The sequence below is a fragment of the Bombus pyrosoma genome, linkage group LG7 (assembly GCF_014825855.1).
Source record: "Bombus pyrosoma isolate SC7728 linkage group LG7, ASM1482585v1, whole genome shotgun sequence".
NCBI classification, from domain to species: domain Eukaryota; kingdom Metazoa; phylum Arthropoda; class Insecta; order Hymenoptera; family Apidae; genus Bombus; species Bombus pyrosoma.
The window spans coordinates 3203264-3222854 of NC_057776.1; the positions used below are offsets into that span (position 1 = coordinate 3203264).

Genomic DNA, 19591 nt, shown 5'->3' on the forward strand with positions numbered 1-19591 from the left:
AATTATTTTGATACAATATCTGGTTCCAGATGGCGTAAGATTCAACCGGAATTGATTTCTCTGGTATATTATTCTGATAAATATTTAAATATAAATGTATTAAATTTTAATCAGCATAGATTGTAAATTTATAATCTGAAATTTCCCAATATTTAAACAATAACAGTTAATTGAAATAAATTTCTATTATACATAGCAGTACAAATATTATATTATACAATACTATTTTATTCAGTAAAAGATTAAAAACATTAAATTAATATTTAATTTGAGATATCATCTATCAAAATAAAATCAAATAAATAATTGGATATATTTTAAAAAGTTTAACAATTTGATAAAAAATTGCAAGAAATTGTAACGTTTTTAATAATATATATTAAATTGTTAAGCAAAAATATATCTAAATAGTTTCAGAGTAAAAAATTATTCCTATCAAGCTTTTTACAAAAATTTTCATACTAATTATATTCAGATAAAACTGATATGACTAATTATTTATGAGTTTATATCTTTTTTTTTAAATAAATCTGTTTGTTACGAATGAAAAATCTCAAATATACTTCAGTATTTTTTAATTTAAAAGTTTTAAAATTTGTAATGTTCAATTTATCTGATGTTCCTGTAAGATTCTTCTAAGCTACCACTCGTGGCGCTTAAATAGCGACTGAGTTTGAATCTCTCAAACACTTGTATTAAGTAACGCCATTCTTTGTATTTGTACATTTCAAAATGTCCTAAATAAACTCGAAATGGAAAAAAATGTGAAATCCGTAGACTTATTCAGAAGTTATGATAACATGGAAAATAAGAGAATATTAGAAGAGCGGTTGAGGAAAGCAGCCTGTGTTGGTGATACAGACGTTGTTCAAGAATTACTTAATTTAGGTGTCGATGTTAATGCACGACACTCTGTTAATGGATGGTATTTCTTTTTTAATTTATTATATGCAATTCTTATATTTTTTTCTAATAACTAATAGCAAAAATGTATAATAAGAGTAAAAATATACAATATCTTTTCTTGTATACATGTAATGAAACTGAATGGCCTTGTGTCAAAAATATCAAAATAATGACATAATTAGTATTTTTCCTTTAAGGACTCCTTTACATTGGGCATGTAAAAAGGGGTACTTAGATGTAGCTGCCTTGCTTTTAAAAAATGGTGCAGATAAGAATATAAGATCTGAAATTGGAGAAACTCCAGCATTTTTGTGCATCAATCCACAGATTTTACAACTTCTAGATATGCCTTTAGCTATGCCAACTGATTCTCAAAGAGTCCTAAATGAATCAACAGTACACAATGTTATGCCTAAATATGTAAAAAGTGATTATGTACATGGAGCTACAGATTCAGGAATTCCTAGAGTAAGAAACAATGGTTTATATCAAGATGGTGAGAAATTTGTAATAATTTTATTTTTTGTAATTTTAATGTTTATACATATATGAATATTAATAGCTCAAGATAATGAAACAGAACATTAAATCTATACATTTTTTAGAATTAGTATTAAAGATTCGTATTGCTGATGCCCCTGACCCAGATTTTATAGAAGTTGAGTTACCACAAAGTGATTTGACATATCAAGCATTGATTTGGATATGTTGCCAAGAATTAAATGTTGAACCCAACCAAATTGTAAAATTAAGAAAACTGCCCAATACTAGGTTGAGAAAAGATGAAGATATTCAACGACTTCAAAACTTCCAAGAAATAGAAGTTGTTACAAATACTGTAAACACATACAAGTACATGCAAAATACCAATGGTATTTCAACAATGGGACATTCAGGAGTAGTAGCAAGTCCAGCAAATGGGTACCAGAGTATTTCTAAGAAAGATCAGACTATTTTATATTAATTATTGGTATCATATATCGTTTTTCTTCTTTTCATATGTAATTAAATGAAGAAAACTAACATTTACGTAAAATATAATATATATGCAATTAGGTATGTCAAATTTAAAGTGCAATAATTAAACATTTTTAATATAACAAAGTACTTAAGGTAATAATAAGTAGAAGGATAATTTTTTAACCTTGTTTACTAGATTTAATAAAGTAATAAAAAATAATTACACCTTTTTATTTGTTTTGTTAATTTCTCTTTGGAGAAAGAACCTTTCTTTTCTTTTTAACAGTAATAACGTCTCCTTCAGGAGTAACAGTTACACTAACAATACCAGGTGCAGTACTAAGTTCTCCTGATACATTACGATATGCTTTTGGTCTCTTAGGCTGCACTATTGGCACTCTAACCAAGCATTTATTTTCTAAAAACAAATAAGAAACACATTAAACATACATATAATAATAATTTATCATAGTCAGATTGTAAGTCTATTATAAGGAGGTTCTTTGGCACAGCATATTGATTTACATACACATTAAATTTATATAAAAATATAATTTTTATGAGAATTTTCCTATAAAAATGAGAATTAAATGTAATTAATCAAAACTTACTCAATGTTGTATATATAGGGAGGCCAAGGCTAGAAGATGTTTTAATACGAATAGAACGAATATTAGCCCAACCCCCTGGGTAGTTTTTAGATAAATAACTGCATGTTGCTAATATATTTTCTATAATTTCTTCTTTTTTCATAGAGGTGTGTCCAATTTGAATTATATGAGTATCACCATAAGAATGTATTTGCATGACAGTTTTCCTCAAAGCATAATCTATTTCGTGTTTTAAATCTTTGCTTTGCATTCGGATGGATGTTGGTAATTTCCTTTTCTTATAAAATTCTCTTCCCAATAAATGAGATAAATGACCAGCTATTTTTCCATCTACAAGAAAATGATCATAGCTACCAACAAGCTTCCTTTTTAATTCATACTGATCATATTCAGTTTTTACTTGATTCATTGGTATTATAGCCTTTATTTTTGTACAATTGTGTTTACGTAACAAGTCTTCATAATATTCTATCGTTGGTTCATAATCCTTTCTTCTACCTCTTTGAAGATCACCAACAAAAAGTGCAATTTCGTCATTTGATGACACTATTGAATATGGTAATAATCTACAAAATAAATTGAGCGATAAATAGTGTTTTAATAAAATTAATCATACTGATTATTAAAAATAAAAATGAACATCGTTCGTGACTTTATAATCACGGTTCCTCATAAGGACCTATTGGGGATTAAATATATATATATATACATATATATAATCATTTGTGACTATATATTATACATATGCATTAAATCACATAATATTAATATATAAAAATGATTTTTTTATTTATTTGAAAAGATACGTATAACTAATGTATAAACGTAAACTTACATTCTGATACATCTTCTTGGAGTTTTAGGTACTCTAATACATGTTATTTGCATAAATATTGATTGGCTTTCGTCATCAAACAATGCATTGTTATTCTTCAATTGTTCTTCAGTCAAATGGTTGATCACGCTAATGCATTGTGATATATGTTCTTTTGACAAATCACTCAAATGTAAACAATCTGTATTTTCTTTGTCACTAATCCTATCTTCTCTTTTTCGCTTCCGTGATTCTGCAATCTCAGAAATTGCTTTTCTATACGAACTAATTTTTGTCTTATTTTGTACATTATTTTTTTCAGAGGATTTTAATGTACATTTCGATGTTCTATCACTGATCATTTTTGGATTTTTCTCATTTCGTGATTTCTTATTCTTTATGTGGCTGTTAACTTTCGTGTTCTGTACACTTCCAACTTTCGGTAATTCTATATGTTTTTTAATAATTTTACGAGTAGTTACCATCTTGTACACATGGAAATTACTTATTCCCACTTTTCCGAATCTAAGAGCGGAAACGGAAACGATTCTGTTGGTAACTTTCTTGTACTATAGCGCATAGTGCCAACCATAGATCACATGCAAGTAAAGAAGGTTCATTCATTTCTAACATTTTATTCGCAGCAATAAAAGTATATTTTTCAACCCCTTAATAATTAAAATAAATTATCCTGGTATTTATATCGTCCCTCGGGGTACAACGGAATAAATGAGATATCAATAGATAATAATATTTACATATAACTAGCGATATATATAATCATTACTACTATAGTAAAGACAGAAACTAGTTGTATCTGTGTAAAAAAATATATTTATGCATGCATTATTCGTGCATAATTAAAGAACAATTGCGTATCGGCTAACTATGACATAAGTCATTATTAAAAAATGTATATTGGTTAAGTATAGTTAAAATATAACTTTAATTAACAGAAAATAAAAATATATATTTTAAAAAATTCAAGTTAATTGTGTTATATATTAAATATTTCAATTAGCGAGTCAACCTGCTTGAATTAAAATGTAAGAACTAATTGTATAGATAAAAGTTTGAGACTGTTACATGTACATGTAAGTAATTTTAAGATTAAGATATCGAAATTTTTCGATTTAAAAAGGTATTGCTAACTAGAACTATAATCGACCTACCATATTTTGTAGTACAAATATCTAAAATTTATCATGATTTTTATATTACTACAATTAAATACTACATATTTTCTTGCCAGTAATTAATAAGTATATAATAAATTAAATTTATTCGTTATTGATATATACTTTTTTTTATTATACAATTAAAATTATTTTTAAATAATTCTTTAATAAAATATAAATTTGACCATTTAGTAATCATTCAATATGTGTTAACAATTAATTACAGTTACGGAAACATATTGGCATACATTTGCAATCGAAACATTTAATAAATAAGTAGATTGCATTTTTATTACGAATACTAATGAATTGAATAATACCCGCGAAATTTGAAATCCAAACAGATATGATATAGGTATGTAAGTAAGTATGTACTCTTCACACTTGTGTACAAAATAGCATAACATTAAACCAATAAACTTGCCTAATAATAAATCTTAAACGAGTATAAGCGATTAAGATCTAATCTATTTGGTATTAATATTTCTTCTAATAAATTTAAATATTTCTTAAAACAATAGCAAGGGGTGTGATGTTCTATCACCGCTGGGGATAACGTTCGCAACTTACTACACCTCGGACCGTTACACTTGGTTAACCAAGACAATCGAGATCAACGATTGCTTGCAACACACGTCAAAGGTAGCCTCGACTGTTAGTCAGACCTGTTTCTTTCTTTTAAACATTTTTTATCCTTCACCTTGTTACATGCTATTAGTTTTTATACTAACAAAGGTTCATATCGTTTCAGTGTTATTACAGCAGCGCTCGAACAGTGTATCTTACTAATTATCAATTTTATCTCATTTAAGCAATTAATAATATAGAAATCCAAAAACACCTATCAAAACATTGTGATGATAAGATAAGTGACGATGATAGAAGATCGATATGCCACGACTAATACTTGGCAGACTCTATCGAAAAATTCGAAAGTACGATGCGCGGGATTTCACGATATGCAAAACTAATATTATTTCTATGCGTTGGTTCCATAATTTTTTGTGCAATTTTTGGTATTCTTCCAAGTATCCTCAAAAGAGTTAATAAAGTGGTTGTGAAACAAATAAAACATCGACAACAAATAAAAGAAGAATTACTAAGAAATGAACAGGTACATCTGTATTTGATTTTATTAAGATTAATCTATATTCCTTTTTCCTTTGATTGTGCTATTATGAAAATGAAAAAGTTTATATATATTTCTTGTACTATGGAGTAAAACACGTTAGTAGTATAAGTAAGTTTCATAGAGTCTCTATTAGGACTTACATGTACACAGGGTTATCCACTTAACTTGGAACCCGCGCTTGCGAGAACATAAGAAAATGGCAACAGTGTAACAACATACACTTACTACTACAATCGAATGTCACTCGCCATCTATGAGCTGTTGCTAGAAGTATAATTAGATGAGAACATGAAGTGGTTTAGTTGTCGTCGGAGCACTTTAAATTTGACGTCACAATAGGGAGAAGACGATCGCTGAGAAAGCGAATCACGTGTTTTCGCCCGACGATTTCATGTCCCTGCGCGCTCCTAAACCATCCAAGCAAGCAAGTGCAGCCGGTTCTGTTCCCACATGTAACTTAATTCTTTCTTTAAATAACTGATATCTTGGATTATATTTATCTGAAATTGAATTTATTTGAAATTAATTTTAAAAATTTTAATTACAATGTCATTTTTTTTATTTAAAAGTACACTCAATTGCCAGGATTATTAGCGAATTACAATGAAATTGTTCACATTTTCACAAACATCACATTTCTCTTTCTCCACATTGTTTTGTAATGTTTATTTTCAACGTATTAAACATTGTCTTCTACGCCATACTCCAAAAGTTATTCACCATCACTTTCTACAAATTGACCGTTATTACCTGATTTTGGATCATTCTGCTGTGAATACGTCGAATGTAAGAATAAAAATTGAACAGAGCAATTGAGATACGAGATACCTCACAGAATTCCGGTCTAAAAAAATAGAAATTAATTTAATTCTTGTATTGCAATGCTTGAGTTCGGACTACTCAGCAAAGGCTACTCGTTTATGACACAATCATTTATAAATCGTCAAAATAAAAAAATAGTTCTCATATTTTTTTATTTCATTGTTATAAAGTTGTTTTTAATTAGATTGTTGAGATTCTTATCAACAAAATGATATCGAACATGGTTATACCCTTGAAAGATGAACAGTTCAGTGAGCTGCATGGGAGACGGTATCTATGTTCGTTCAGACATAACATTCTGAGATTGTTTTCTTTACAATTTCAATTTTAAATAAGAAACATTATATTGTAATTACATTTCAGGTAAACATAATCCAAGATATCAGTTATTTAAAGAAAGAATTAAGTTACATGTGGGAACAGAACCGGCTGCACTTGCTTGCTTGGATGGTTTAGGAGCGCGCAGGGACATGAAATCCTCGGGTGAAAATACGGGATTCGCTTTCTCAGCGATCGTCTTCTCCCTATTGTGACGTCAAATTTAAAGTGCTCCGACGATAACTAAACCACTTCATGTTCTCATCTAATTATACTTCTAGCAACAGCTCATAGATGGCGAGTGACATTCGATTGTAGTAGTAAGTGTATGTTGTTACACTGTTGCCATTTTCTTATGTTCTCGCAAGCGCGGGTTCCGAATTAAGTGAATAACCCTTATAGTATTACTAATTTGCGCCTTTATCCGTATCAGATTGAAACGACGTCTGTACTTGGAAAATGGCTCTTATCTTCTGAAGGAAGTTTAACACCGCCGATAATAAATAAGAGAAGGGAACCGTATTTGATCTTAATTTGGAAGCACGGAATGTTTTTGGAACGTAGGCACATCAGACGTTTTACGAATAAAAAGTTAATAAAATTACATTAAAAACTTGTTTTTTATGAGATATAAATATGCACTTGTTAATTTATAGTAATACTTGCTGAAATTACAATAAATCAGGTCTTTGCATTATTCAGGTTGTCTCACCTGATATATTGATTTATATATCTATTATTAACAATAGATAACAAACAAAATAACAAAAAATGCTTCAGATAAAAGTAGAATGGTTGCGAAGGAGGTACATTAATCAATGCATCTCGATATTCTCCGTAAAAAAGTATTGATCGCTGTATGTCGAAAAGTTATTGTTAAACTAAAAGTTAATTGTAAAAGCTTTCGTACGAAAGATAAGGAAAACAAATACAAAAGTATTGCCTTATGTCTTTCCGTGTCTTTCACACAATAAGATTTATAAAATAAAAGTTGAAATATCTATTAAACTAGTAGCTTTTCGACATAAATAGGTTAATAATTTTTTATAGAGTATCTCGATCTGCATTAATTAATGAATTAAACAAAGATATGATTCTATTAAAAAAAAAACAAAGTTTTTTCAGATGTTCACATGACCTTTATACGACCACCGAAAGAAAAACTAATAGCATCAGAATATGTCCCCCTTGAAGCCATACAATTTTTATCTGAAATATTTTTCGTTACGAATAATAATAATAACATAAATCAAAGTGATAATATCAGACGAGACACCCCGTGTAATTCTTGCTGAACAAGTTGCGATTTTTTTTGCAATACTTTTCAATTTCTCGATAAGAACAAATGACAGATATAACGAAAGCGAACTAGAAAGATATACATAGTGTGTCAAGAAACAACGGTCGAGCCCTGACGCTCTCAAGGAATGTCACGTACGTTACAATGAACGATCCAATTATGCAAATATCAACTACTAATTTTCATTTTATTTTCTCAATTTCTATAATTTCTATCTTATCAATACAAACATAATGATATAAATAAGTTTTATAGATAACAATATTACTAATTAATAGATTAGTCACAGAATTATCAATAATTTCCTAGATATAAAACGAATTTCTGTTAAAACTAATCTGAGTTATCTTGTTACTAAGTCATTGATTCATTTTAAAGGACGTTTCAAAGTCACCGCAAAATCAAATGAGCAAGAATATAGTATGTCACTTAAAAGTGCTTGATCGTCGTTGCTTGATATAATGTCTTTCTCGTCTATCCTTCCTATATCTACTCACTATTTTTGACAATCGGTTTAATAAATTCGGACTATATTAAGTTTGAGATATAATGATGTGAGTTACTGAAATGTAGGTAAAACAATTGTATTGAAATGGAATTTAAACGAGTATTACTGTAACGATAATAAAGTATATAAACATATACTTTAAACTATAATTTTATTTAACTTTGAACTGAAATGTACTTCCATTTTAGGTTTTCACCTTGGGAAAATTGTACAGTAAAATGTGTACTAAGTTACCAATCCAAAGATTTAAATATAGCAGATGCAGTTGTGTTTCATTTGCATCTGACACAAAATGTACTGGAATTGCCAATCAGAACACGATGGAATCAGAGGTGGATCTTTTTGACTGATGAATCGCCAATACACACTTTTATCTATAGAAATCAACAATTGTCTAAATATAATGGTTTATTTAACTGGTCGATGACATATCGAATGAATAGCGATGTACCAGTACCTTACGGCAGAACGATTTCTACTTCGTTTATAAATTCACCAAATATAAATTTTTCGAAAGATCTGATACAAAAATCAAAAACTAAACTGGTCACTGTGATGGGTAGTAATTGCGGGGGCACTAATGATCGATGGAAATATATTAACGAATTGAAAGTAATTCTCGGTAATGATCTTGATATATATGGAAAATGTTTAAATGGTAATACGACCGCATGTCCGGGTCATTTCGATACAGATTGTTCTGTTTTAAATTCCTACAAGTTTTATTTAGCTTTTGAAAATTCAAATTGTAGAGAATACTTAACAGAGAAAGTATTCTGGCATGGTTATCACAAATTAGCAATACCAATAATAATGGGTGCACCAAAGAAAGATTGCGAGAAATTATTACCACCACATTCGTTCCTTCACGTTAGTGATTTTGTTAATCCGAGAGCTTTAGCAGATTATATTCACTATCTTAATAAGTACGATGATAAATATTTCGAGTTCCACGAGTGGCGTAAATATTACAAAGTAATCAACGAACATGGTTATTTTGGCAGTATGTCACGACATTATTGCCGTATTTGCGAAGCTCTTCATTATAATTCTCCTGCTCCCAAAGTGTACGAGAATATGGAATTGTTTTGGAACAAAAAACGAGATTGTACTGTCTGATATATTTAAATTTTATTTGTCTTTGTATTATATTGTTATCACTGTTTAACGTTACTGAATTACATTTTTATCTGTTAAACTTATAATTTGTTATTTTTTGTTTGTAATTGTTTTGTTTTGATTATCGCGTAATATTTATTGCAAATAAATTGAATAAAAACATCAAATACACTATAGATCCTATAATTTTTCATACCAAACTGCTATAAATATTTTATACATATAAGATTTATGTTAATTGTAACATCGATTACAATTTACATATTTCATTGTAATTAAATAACAAATAGAAAATGTATGCATAAAATATAATAATTACGTATAACGTATATATAAGAAAAAAATATTTAGCTATGAATTATATAACATTCTATTGCAAAATTTTTTATCTTGAAAGTGTAAGGTCTGCAGACGATGCGAAATAAATAGATAAAAAATAGTATTAGGTTAGAATGTTTGACTATTTTAATATTAACATTGTACGTATCAAAATAAAAGCTTCAATCATGTTACGTAAAATTTTTTCCGGCAATATTTATGAATCTTTATAAGATATGATAATAAAACATTTTATTGACAAATTTTTCAAAATAGATTCGTGGATGTTCCAATGTACAGTATCGCAATTTCAAAACTCTGTTACGTTTCCACGGTGCTAAAACAACAATATTTAGCGAAATATCGTATTGTTTTTTATCCTATATTGCGTTGTAAAATACATTGCATCAATCCTTCTGTAATTATGGCTTCAAAGTGTTTTAATGGATGTAATGATCACTACAATGGTGTAACTATTGACTCAAATGACGAATTTTGTACATCTGAAGTGTTCGCTCGTCGTCTTACAGGTTTATAACATAAAATGATAATAATTCTTAAATATATTTATAAATTATTACTTATTTTATCAAGATTGAGAAACTTTAACAAAAATTTTTGTTAGAAATTAATATTTGTTTATTATAATTTTTGCAGCATCTTTACAAAAATGGAAAGAAAATAAAAAACGCACAATATGGTTCCGTGTACATTTACCACAATCAGAATGGATACCGTTACTTGTGAAAGAAGGATTCAAATTTCATCATGCAAAACAAGAATATGTTATGCTTTATCGATGGTTAGTTACAGATGAGGAATGCAATGTTCCACACTATGCACACACCAATTTAGGAGTCGGAGGATTTGTCTATAATGAGGAAACTAAAGAAATTTTAGTTATCAAAGAGAAATATGCAAATGGTCCACCTATTTGGAAATTACCAGGTGGTTATGTGGAACCAGGTATACAAATTCTTTATAAACTAGTAAATTAGTACAGTATAGCTAATAATCTTTCCGTTATCACAGTAGAATTAATGAATTTATATATATACTTCATGTTTTTAATATAATATATAATATAATATAATAATTTTTTATCAGTTTTTTTTTTATTGTAGGAGAAGATTTAGAAGAAGCTGTAAAAAGAGAAGTTTTAGAAGAGACTGGTGTTCAAACTACTTTTAGATGTATAATAGGTTTCAGACACGTTCATGGTTATGCCTTTGGCTGTTCTGACATATACATGATTGCTTATTTATCACCTATTGATACCAATATTAAAAAATGTGAAAAAGAAATTTCTGATTGCAGATGGATGAAGGTAATTTTTATTACTCGCACATAAATAGTTTGTTACTGTAACTATTTATTGTTCTCCCAGGTAAATGATTATTTAGAGCATCCAGAAGTATCTGAAAATAATAAACAAATTGCAAAAAAGATAATAGAATTTTTCAAACACAAAATGGGGATTGTTGTGAACCATGAAATACATTTTGCAACAAACAAACCTATTTGTGTATACAGCATATCCAAAATCAATGATGCATAGCATTACACAGAATGATTAAAATGTATATATATGGTCAATTAATTTCATAGTTTGGAGCGGTCTAAACTAATAATTATCTTAGAAAATGAACAAATCAAAATAAAATTTAATGTTTTAGATACATTTTTCAAATATAAGAAGTATAAAATGTTTATTTTATCTTATATAAAGTACATTAATCAAAATTACGTAGAAGTAATTTACACTATGTAAGCTAAATAAAGGATAATCTAAGAAAAATAAAATTTATTGATTTCATTAAATATTCTATTATTATGTTATGTATATACAGCTTTGAATTAATTATATAAGTTGTTTAAATTCTGTAACTAAGGATTATAACAATAGAATTATAACATAAGGATTATAAAATCGATATAAATAACAAATAAACTGCAAAAATACATGTAACAAATTGTGACGTATTATATGTATACATATTTAAATTCCATTTTCCAAAATTATGAGAAAAATGAAACGAAAAGTGCAAATTAGACTCGAGGAAAAGATAAATAAAGAAGATATACAGAAAAAAGGAATATTATATAAAAAAAATTGTATTAAAATATTTTCATACCCAAACGTTCCTTGAAAACCCAGCTTTATGTTGGAAAGTAGCTTCTTCAGTTTTGTTTACATTCTTCTTTGTCACACTTTAGTCGATGATTGACAAGTTCTCCAGGAAGATGGAAGAGCACGTATTTGGTTAAGGTTAAGGTTATAGAATATTACTTTGTTGACAATTCGACTAATTTTTCCTGTAAAAAATATTACGTGAATAATTTCACGAAAATTCATATGTAGAAGAGTGTTCAATAAGGCACAAGATTTGTTGCCAAGATGAGTAAGATGTATACAACTGCCAACCTTTCTGACAAAGAATTAAAGGAAGAAGGAAATCGTCTTTTCAATCTTCACAAATACGAGGATGCTGCGCACTGCTACACCAAAGCAATTGTGAGTGCCACTATGAATCTATGCAGGCAAGTTACGACATTGCATCTCATTGCTGCAGATTAAAAATCCAACCCAAGCACTATACTTTACGAACCGAGCGCTGTGTAACCTGAAATTGAAACGATGGGAATCGTCCTGTCTAGACTGCAGACGTGCTCTCGATATCGATCCATGTCTGGTGAAGGGTCACTTTTTCTTGGGTCTAGCTCTTCTTCAAATGGAACTCTTTGATGAAGCTGTTAAACATTTACAGAGAGGTACGTACCTATATTTTTACTTAGGAATTTCACTGGCTTTTTCTTCTCATATGTTTCTTGCAAAGATTTCACCGTATGTAAATATTCCGTGATAATTTCATAATCTATATAAAATAATTATAAATTACATGAATAATATCTCGAGATTGACTAACGTTTATGATTTAACCATTTTATCAATTTCATATTTTCATTCATCAAAAATAAATGTTACATATTTGCATTCTGCAGAGTATCTTTTAATGGAAAGAATCTTATTTGGCCTCTAATATAGTTTGACAATATACTCATTTGTGCATTTACATATTTATGCATTTATGTATCTTTAAAGAAGTTGCGCTATATTATATTTTTAGTACTATAATATATTATGTATATATATCAGCATAATTATACAGAAGTATTTCATGGATATTCTTTTTTATGGTATTCATGGTTTTTACGGCAATGTGAAACTTGTCCTTCACATGGTTACACATCTGAAACAACTACTACAACATAGCTGTGGATTTGGCCAAGGAGCAAAAGCTAAATTATGGAGATGATATGACCAGCATTTTAAGGCAAGCGCGAAAACGTTGTTTCCAATTGAGAGAAGAACAGAGAATTGCACAAGATATTGAATTACAATCATATCTCAATCAATTGATAGTAGAAGATGCTGAACGAAGTTTAGCAGCTCTAAAGGTGCAAGAAGCAGCTAAAGATGCAGATGGTAAAAGTGAAGGGGAAGCTTTGTCTATTGAATTAACAAAAAAGAAAGAAGAGGTAGAAGAAAAAAGAGATATGTATATGGCTCACCTTAATGATCTATTTGCAAAAGTAGATGAAAGAAGAAGGGTGAGTTTATATTTTTTAATCATGTTTAGTTATGTGTAAATTAAAGTAATTATATATTATTTGCATTTTTTATAAATATATGGAGCAGAAACGAGAAGTACCTGATTATTTATGTGGCAAAATTAGTTTTGAAATTTTGCAAGAACCTGTAATAACACCAAGTGGAATTACATATGAACGAAAAGACATTGAAGAACACTTACAAAGGGTGGGACATTTTGACCCAGTTACTAGAGTTCGTTTAACTCAGGATCAATTAATCCCTAACTTAGCAATGAAGGAAGTAGTAGATACATTCTTGCAAGAAAATGAATGGGCATTATATTATTAATATGTAAAGTTAGGTTACCACCATATTTTTATGATAAATAATTACATCTATATTATGATTATTTTTGGGTCCCGTTATTTTACGTAAATGTGCATATCATTGCCTTATCAACAGTAATTACATCATATATTTATATGAAATTAAACTTAATTCTTTTTTATATTAATAGAATGTATTTAGTTTATACATGTGCAATCATTGATTAATTAAATAAGATTGACAAATCAAAATTTTTGAGAAATATTTCTTTTAGTTGATGAATTTGTGTATTTGTATATGAAATATTGAAAATAGCACACACAATACCTTCAAATGGGTTGTTAAGTAATATAGGTCATATAAGAGTGTTAAAACTGTATATGTTTTTCTGATAAATAATAAATTTATTGTTTGACGTATAATTAAATATTTTAATATTTCCCAATTATTTACATAATTAAATAAAAAATTTTGTGGTATTTTTAACTGTGTTTACTTATATTAATATATAATATTTATTACAATAATATATCTCACACTATCTTAAATTACATTCTGTTAAGTATATTATATTATACATTCTCTAAAAATAAATGATTTTATGGACAAATATAATATATTACATTTATACGCGTATGATATTGATGTATGTTGTTTCTTTTTCAAGTAAGCAGTATTAATTGAATAAAAACAAATTTAAAGAAAAATTACATTTAATGCAATAATAGCAATAGCTGCAGCTACAATAGGTGGTATATAATATTGATAAAAAGCTGGATGAGGTGCTGCTCCCATTAAAAGTACAACCCAACCTAAGAAACATAATATACTGGATAGTATTTGAGATCGATTTTTATAATTATTGGAAGGAAGTCGCACCCATCCCATTGTACTGCATGTTACTAAAACTATCCAACTTTGAAGTAACAAAGGATCTTCAGAAGAAAGTCTCATATCATAACTAGAACAAGTTTACAGAAATTAATGATAGATGATTGATTGATTAAATTTATACACCAAAATAATAAATTGCAAACCTGAAATTTTTTGCCCATACAAGTACGGATGGTACAGCTGGAATAGCAGTAAAACACCAAAGTATGAAGAGAATAAGATGATTGAATATTTTTTTTCTTGTATCATCATGTTCTTCTGAATCATTTTTCGTATTTCTGAATCGTTGTATCCAATTAAAATGTTGTAATGAAGCCATTAATAGTTCTTCTAAATAATCTTCATAGATTTTTGTCAAATTTAAAAAATAAAGAAAAACTGAAATTAGCATAGATAAACCCCCACAAGTTACCGGGATTAAAGATAAAACAAGAATTGCAGTAATAAAAGGTAACTGACTCAATCCACCAAGCAGCCAATCTGACCATGTTGTTGAAAAGGCTATTGCGCGAGCTAGAAATCTGGAAAATCAATAGATTTATTCAAAAAGATTTTATGTGACATTGACATATGCATTAATGTACTTAAAGTTTCTTACCTCACAGCAATACTATGAGCTACTGAACCAAGAAATATAATGGAACAGCATAGTCCAATGGTAAATACGCAAACAATTGCTAAAGCAACTAAACATTCAAACATTAAGTTATAACAATATGAGAGGTATATTGTAATTACTATTATTGGAGTTTGTTTGAGACCATGATTAATTCTTGTAGATAAAAACAATAGAAGTAGACTAATAATCGTTGTATACAACAGGTACCAGCGATCCCTCACGATACAAGATATTCGATCTATAATTCCACCTTCTTCAATATTAATTATGTAAGAACATGCAGGATCTAGAGTTATCCTTAACTTTGGAAAAACGTTGGAATATTTATATCCAGTCTGGACTTTCATCGATTTCGGCCCATTATCCCTAAAATATTAAAATTGTTTGTCATAAAACATTTTAAAAATAAAAGCAAATTTACTTTAGTTATACTTACACGACCGTAAAAAATTGAATTTGTGTAACTATAATACCCCATGGTTCTAATAATTCAACTATTGCATGATGTTTTGGATCTGTACATTCAAATGCTTTAAGTTCAACAGCTACAACATCCATGGCGTTATCAAAATTGGCATAGTATCTAACATGTCCAAGATCAGACTTCTTGGATTGAGGTATTATAAATAAATTTTTTAGTAGAGGTAAAGTATTCCTAATAGGTACAAGTCTTGTATTGTAAGAATATAAATCAACATTTATAGTAATATAGTTTTCTAAACTGTCCGGTGTAATTCTTATTATAATATGTGTTACATCAGGGTATTTTATATCTTGAAAATTTAAATCAACAGTTTTTCTTAAGCGATGTAAAGGATCTGGTAAAATTCTTGTTCTGTTTGTCAGGTTCCAACCCCAATTGCTAAATTAAAAATAGAATTTCGTAATAATAGTTTGATGAGCTTTCGTAATCTTTGCTTTAAGACAATAATATATAACTTTACCAAACTCTTGATTGTCCTTGTATATTGGATGCTGTACATGCAAATAACCAATCTTTGGATTCTAAATTAATGGTATCAATAGTTAAATAATTTGGTTGTCCATTCAATCTAATCATAAGATAGATAGGAGATGTTCTTTTAGGCAAGCCTTTGTTGGTCCATACATAATGCCTTTGAATGTTCTCTATCCATTCATTGCTAGGTTCAAATTGTATTATTTCTTTATAAGAATATAATCTTTTTCCAGAAGCACGCTGTAAAATTAATTGTTAGTTTAAATTCTATTATTAAAAGTACATTAAAACTTATTAAAAGTACATTAAAGTATTTTCTTACGTGATAAAAGTGATACGATAATGCTTGCATTCTTTCTTTAGCTGTAGAAAAAATTTTAGGTGGTTTTTGTGTATAATTAACAGAATCAAATAATGAATGTACAACAGACAGTACTAATTGTTTACACCACAGAATACTCAAATGATCTGTAGATTTCCAAACATCTGGCATAGTATTAGAAAGAACATTAATATCTGCTGTAGGATCTAGGATTTGAGCTGAAGTTATAAGTATATCTCGTGGTCCACCTCCTATTGATACTACACTTGTTCCTGCATCTTTTATTTCACTTAAGCGTTTTTCTAGATTCTGGTAATAATTGGCAAAAGTGTGGTCTAATATCAAAGTAGCTGTATGAGGAGTAGCTAAAGCAATAATAATGCTTGCAACACTAGCGTTTACATTTGGTGTCATTACAATAGAACCTTTAGCTATAATACCTCCCTAAAAAAATGAACAGATATTTTAATATCTTTACTAAAATAAGTATAGTATTATTATATTTACCATTGAATGTCCTATGAGCACAATATTATCTATGTTAGTTTTGTATAAACTCAATATTTTTTGTATACAGTGTGAAACATATACTGTCTCTTCCATTAATACACCTTGAATTAATTAATAAATTATCATTTATTTTTTATAATCTTTTAAATAAAGTATAAATATTTGAAAAACTGTGGAGACAATAATAAAGCTAACTATTCAACAAAATTGTTTTTTTATCCATACCTCCGTATAAAGCAGAATAATCATTGCCAAATGAAATAGTAAAATAATCAAAATGAAATGGAGTCCTATCTTTTAAGCTTTTCCTCAAACTGACAGAAGCAAGGGATCTTACTACAAACAATAGAAGTATTAACAATTATTCAAACAGAGACAAAATTTTTAACAGATTTTAAGAACCTTGCTCATGAGATCCAGCACTGCCAGGTATAAAAAGTACTGGTATTCCTGAGAAGTACATCCTTCTAAGCTTCTCGGTAACAAAACCTTCTCCATAGGCGTATAATCTATATCTTGGATATTGTTCTTGTATCTCATTATCCAGAGAGATTCTCTAATATTTATGTGAATATATGTATAAATGTCTTGTATTATATAAATGTATTATATACAATGTCAAATTACTATTTATTATTAATAATAATTTTTAAACTATTATTACTAAATTTCAATAGAATTAGAAATGAGAGAAATATGATCGAGTCAAAGTTATAAGGAATGTTATTTAACAATAATGTTTAAAAAGAGTACAGACAAGATTAGTACGGTATTCTTTATAGTATTCTATTAAAAATATTCATTTTGTTTACATACCACATACTGTGGGTATTCAAACATATATGTCATATCACAAGTATTGTCTTCAAAATCGGCAATGTAAAGAGCAGCTCCAAGTATGTAGAGTAAGAGAATTAACATTAAAAATAAAAAAAATATCGTATAAACTAATACAGATTTTATTAGAAACATTTTATTTAATAATAAAAAAAATGTTATATCCTTTCAATGGAAGTAAGCATTACTATCTCAACGCAAAAATTGGGAAAATATTATATATCTGTCGTTGTATTTAATATGGTACACTTATATTATATTATATTATATTATGAGAGAATATGAATGAATATAAATAAATATATTTGTTTTTTTTAAATACTTTAAGTTATATAACATGGTTATGGTCTATGGTTTAATAATAAAATGAAGTTAGTTATATAGCGTATACTCAGGGTCACCCCAGGGTCATAATAAGCAAGTCTGAACACTTCTATATCATAAACATACAAGGAACCGTTCGAAAATTGAGTCATAAAAAATCAATATGGAAGACATGAAGGTTCTCGTTCTGCACATGCGTGACGTGCTGTGAATGTTTCAGACTGAGGCAGAGATACTCTACTCATTTCTGTCTGTCTTGCAGAACAAGACCCTTCATGTATTCCATGTTGATTTTTCACAACTCAATTTTTGGGCAGTTTTCTCTAGCGAGTGTAGAGACCTATTTGCACAGGATAGAGTGGAAATTGTAGTAAAACTGGATGGGATTATTGTACATGAAAAAATAAAAGAAAATTTAGTATAACATCTTTCATCTTAGGCTTCGTTATCGAGAAAATTGAGTTTGAAAATGGTTTAACTGTAGTTTGTCGGACATTTAAATTATTGTCTTTTTTATTTCTCATCCAAATTTATATCTCTATCCAAAAATACAAGTCTTAAGTTTCTAGGAATCTAACGATTCAAAAGTTATACGTATCGAAAACTGAGCATTTTGAGCGTATTTTATAGGTTAGTATGCCATATTGCTTCATCCATCATCTGATTGGTTTGCACAACGATCATATTAGCAGGCTTCGATACTTACATAAAGAAATCTAGGGGAAACCGTCCGAAAATTGAGTTATGAAAAATCGTAAAATTGTAAATGCGTAACATGCTATGCATGTTTCAGAATAAAAGACTCTACTCATCTCCATTTGTCTCGCAGGAAAGAGAACTTTCTTGCCTTCCATGTTAATTTTTCATGATTCAATTTCTGGACGCGATAAAAATTTGTAATATATGCGAAAAAGTAATTAGAAGGTTATTATATGAAAGTGGCGATTGATATATGAATAAAAAAATTATTGTTAATTATTTAGCTGTCCAGGTCCTAAATAATTTTACTACGCACAATTTATTTAAAAATATAGCAAACCATATATTGGAACAGAATGCTCTGGATAATTATATTGGTATGGTTTGGTATGGTTTCTAAGATTATTTTATATTATCAAAGAAAGTGTTGATAATTCAGCAAGTATGCAAAATATATTTAGTAAATTAATTTTATATAACGTTCAATAGATGTATAATTCTATAGTAATAAATAATGAAA

General features: G+C 28.5%; 6 protein-coding genes across 23 annotated transcripts; 4 read left to right on the forward strand and 2 right to left on the reverse strand.

The window, feature by feature from the left end:
* The first annotated feature begins 672 nt into the window (after positions 1-672).
* LOC122568967 (ankyrin repeat domain-containing protein 40-like) lies at positions 673-2089 on the forward strand. The gene is made up of 3 exons (XM_043729351.1): positions 673-925; positions 1104-1402; positions 1512-2089. The coding sequence occupies exons 1-3, from the start codon at positions 753-755 to the stop codon at positions 1868-1870; spliced, it is 831 nt and encodes a 276-aa protein (XP_043585286.1). The 5' UTR covers positions 673-752; the 3' UTR covers positions 1871-2089.
* Positions 2042-3841, reverse strand: LOC122568964 (ribosomal L1 domain-containing protein 1-like). Its single transcript, XM_043729344.1, has 3 exons — positions 3313-3841; positions 2478-3043; positions 2042-2284 (listed from the first exon to the last, which is right to left on the reverse strand). The coding sequence occupies exons 1-3, from the start codon at positions 3774-3776 to the stop codon at positions 2109-2111; spliced, it is 1206 nt and encodes a 401-aa protein (XP_043585279.1). The 5' UTR covers positions 3777-3841; the 3' UTR covers positions 2042-2108.
* Positions 3842-4142: 301 nt separating this feature from the next.
* Positions 4143-9747, forward strand: LOC122568962 (alpha-(1,3)-fucosyltransferase 7-like). Of its 12 annotated transcripts, none has more exons than XM_043729333.1 (6): positions 4143-4385; positions 4696-4832; positions 4991-5111; positions 5221-5583; positions 7175-7332; positions 8738-9747. In XM_043729333.1, the coding sequence occupies exons 4-6, from the start codon at positions 5410-5412 to the stop codon at positions 9666-9668; spliced, it is 1263 nt and encodes a 420-aa protein (XP_043585268.1). In that variant the 5' UTR covers positions 4143-4385; positions 4696-4832; positions 4991-5111; positions 5221-5409; the 3' UTR covers positions 9669-9747. The 12 variants fall into 12 exon arrangements, with proteins under 12 accessions (XP_043585268.1, XP_043585270.1, XP_043585265.1 ...); XM_043729335.1 differs by having other exon boundaries at positions 5282-5583; XM_043729330.1 differs by having other exon boundaries at positions 4696-4824.
* A 268-nt stretch (positions 9748-10015) lies between these two features.
* On the forward strand, positions 10016-11768 carry LOC122568965 (nudix hydrolase 8). Of its 3 annotated transcripts, none has more exons than XM_043729346.1 (5): positions 10016-10147; positions 10263-10516; positions 10644-10952; positions 11111-11313; positions 11374-11768. In XM_043729346.1, the coding sequence occupies exons 2-5, from the start codon at positions 10279-10281 to the stop codon at positions 11542-11544; spliced, it is 921 nt and encodes a 306-aa protein (XP_043585281.1). In that variant the 5' UTR covers positions 10016-10147; positions 10263-10278; the 3' UTR covers positions 11545-11768. The 3 variants fall into 3 exon arrangements, with proteins under 3 accessions (XP_043585281.1, XP_043585282.1, XP_043585280.1); XM_043729347.1 differs by having other exon boundaries at positions 10032-10114; XM_043729345.1 differs by having other exon boundaries at positions 10082-10516.
* A 365-nt stretch (positions 11769-12133) lies between these two features.
* Positions 12134-14330, forward strand: LOC122568966 (E3 ubiquitin-protein ligase CHIP). Of its 2 annotated transcripts, none has more exons than XM_043729349.1 (5): positions 12134-12261; positions 12349-12501; positions 12560-12758; positions 13261-13598; positions 13687-14330. In XM_043729349.1, exons 2-5 carry the CDS (start codon positions 12385-12387, stop codon positions 13927-13929), a joined length of 897 nt encoding a protein of 298 aa, XP_043585284.1. In that variant the 5' UTR covers positions 12134-12261; positions 12349-12384; the 3' UTR covers positions 13930-14330. The 2 variants fall into 2 exon arrangements, with proteins under 2 accessions (XP_043585284.1, XP_043585285.1); XM_043729350.1 differs by having other exon boundaries at positions 12203-12255.
* A 113-nt stretch (positions 14331-14443) lies between these two features.
* On the reverse strand, positions 14444-19388 carry LOC122568961 (GPI inositol-deacylase). Of its 4 annotated transcripts, XM_043729327.1 has the most exons (11): positions 18028-19060; positions 17614-17767; positions 17437-17547; positions 17209-17312; positions 16702-17145; positions 16366-16619; positions 15858-16283; positions 15401-15787; positions 15262-15323; positions 14946-15141; positions 14444-14869 (listed from the first exon to the last, which is right to left on the reverse strand). In XM_043729327.1, the coding sequence occupies exons 1-11, from the start codon at positions 18181-18183 to the stop codon at positions 14605-14607; spliced, it is 2559 nt and encodes an 852-aa protein (XP_043585262.1). In that variant the 5' UTR covers positions 18184-19060; the 3' UTR covers positions 14444-14604. The 4 variants fall into 4 exon arrangements, with proteins under 4 accessions (XP_043585262.1, XP_043585263.1, XP_043585261.1 ...); XM_043729328.1 differs by lacking the exon at positions 18028-19060 and adding an exon at positions 19079-19388 and having other exon boundaries at positions 14946-15323; XM_043729326.1 differs by having other exon boundaries at positions 14946-15323; positions 18028-19058.
* Positions 19389-19591: the final 203 nt, after the last annotated feature.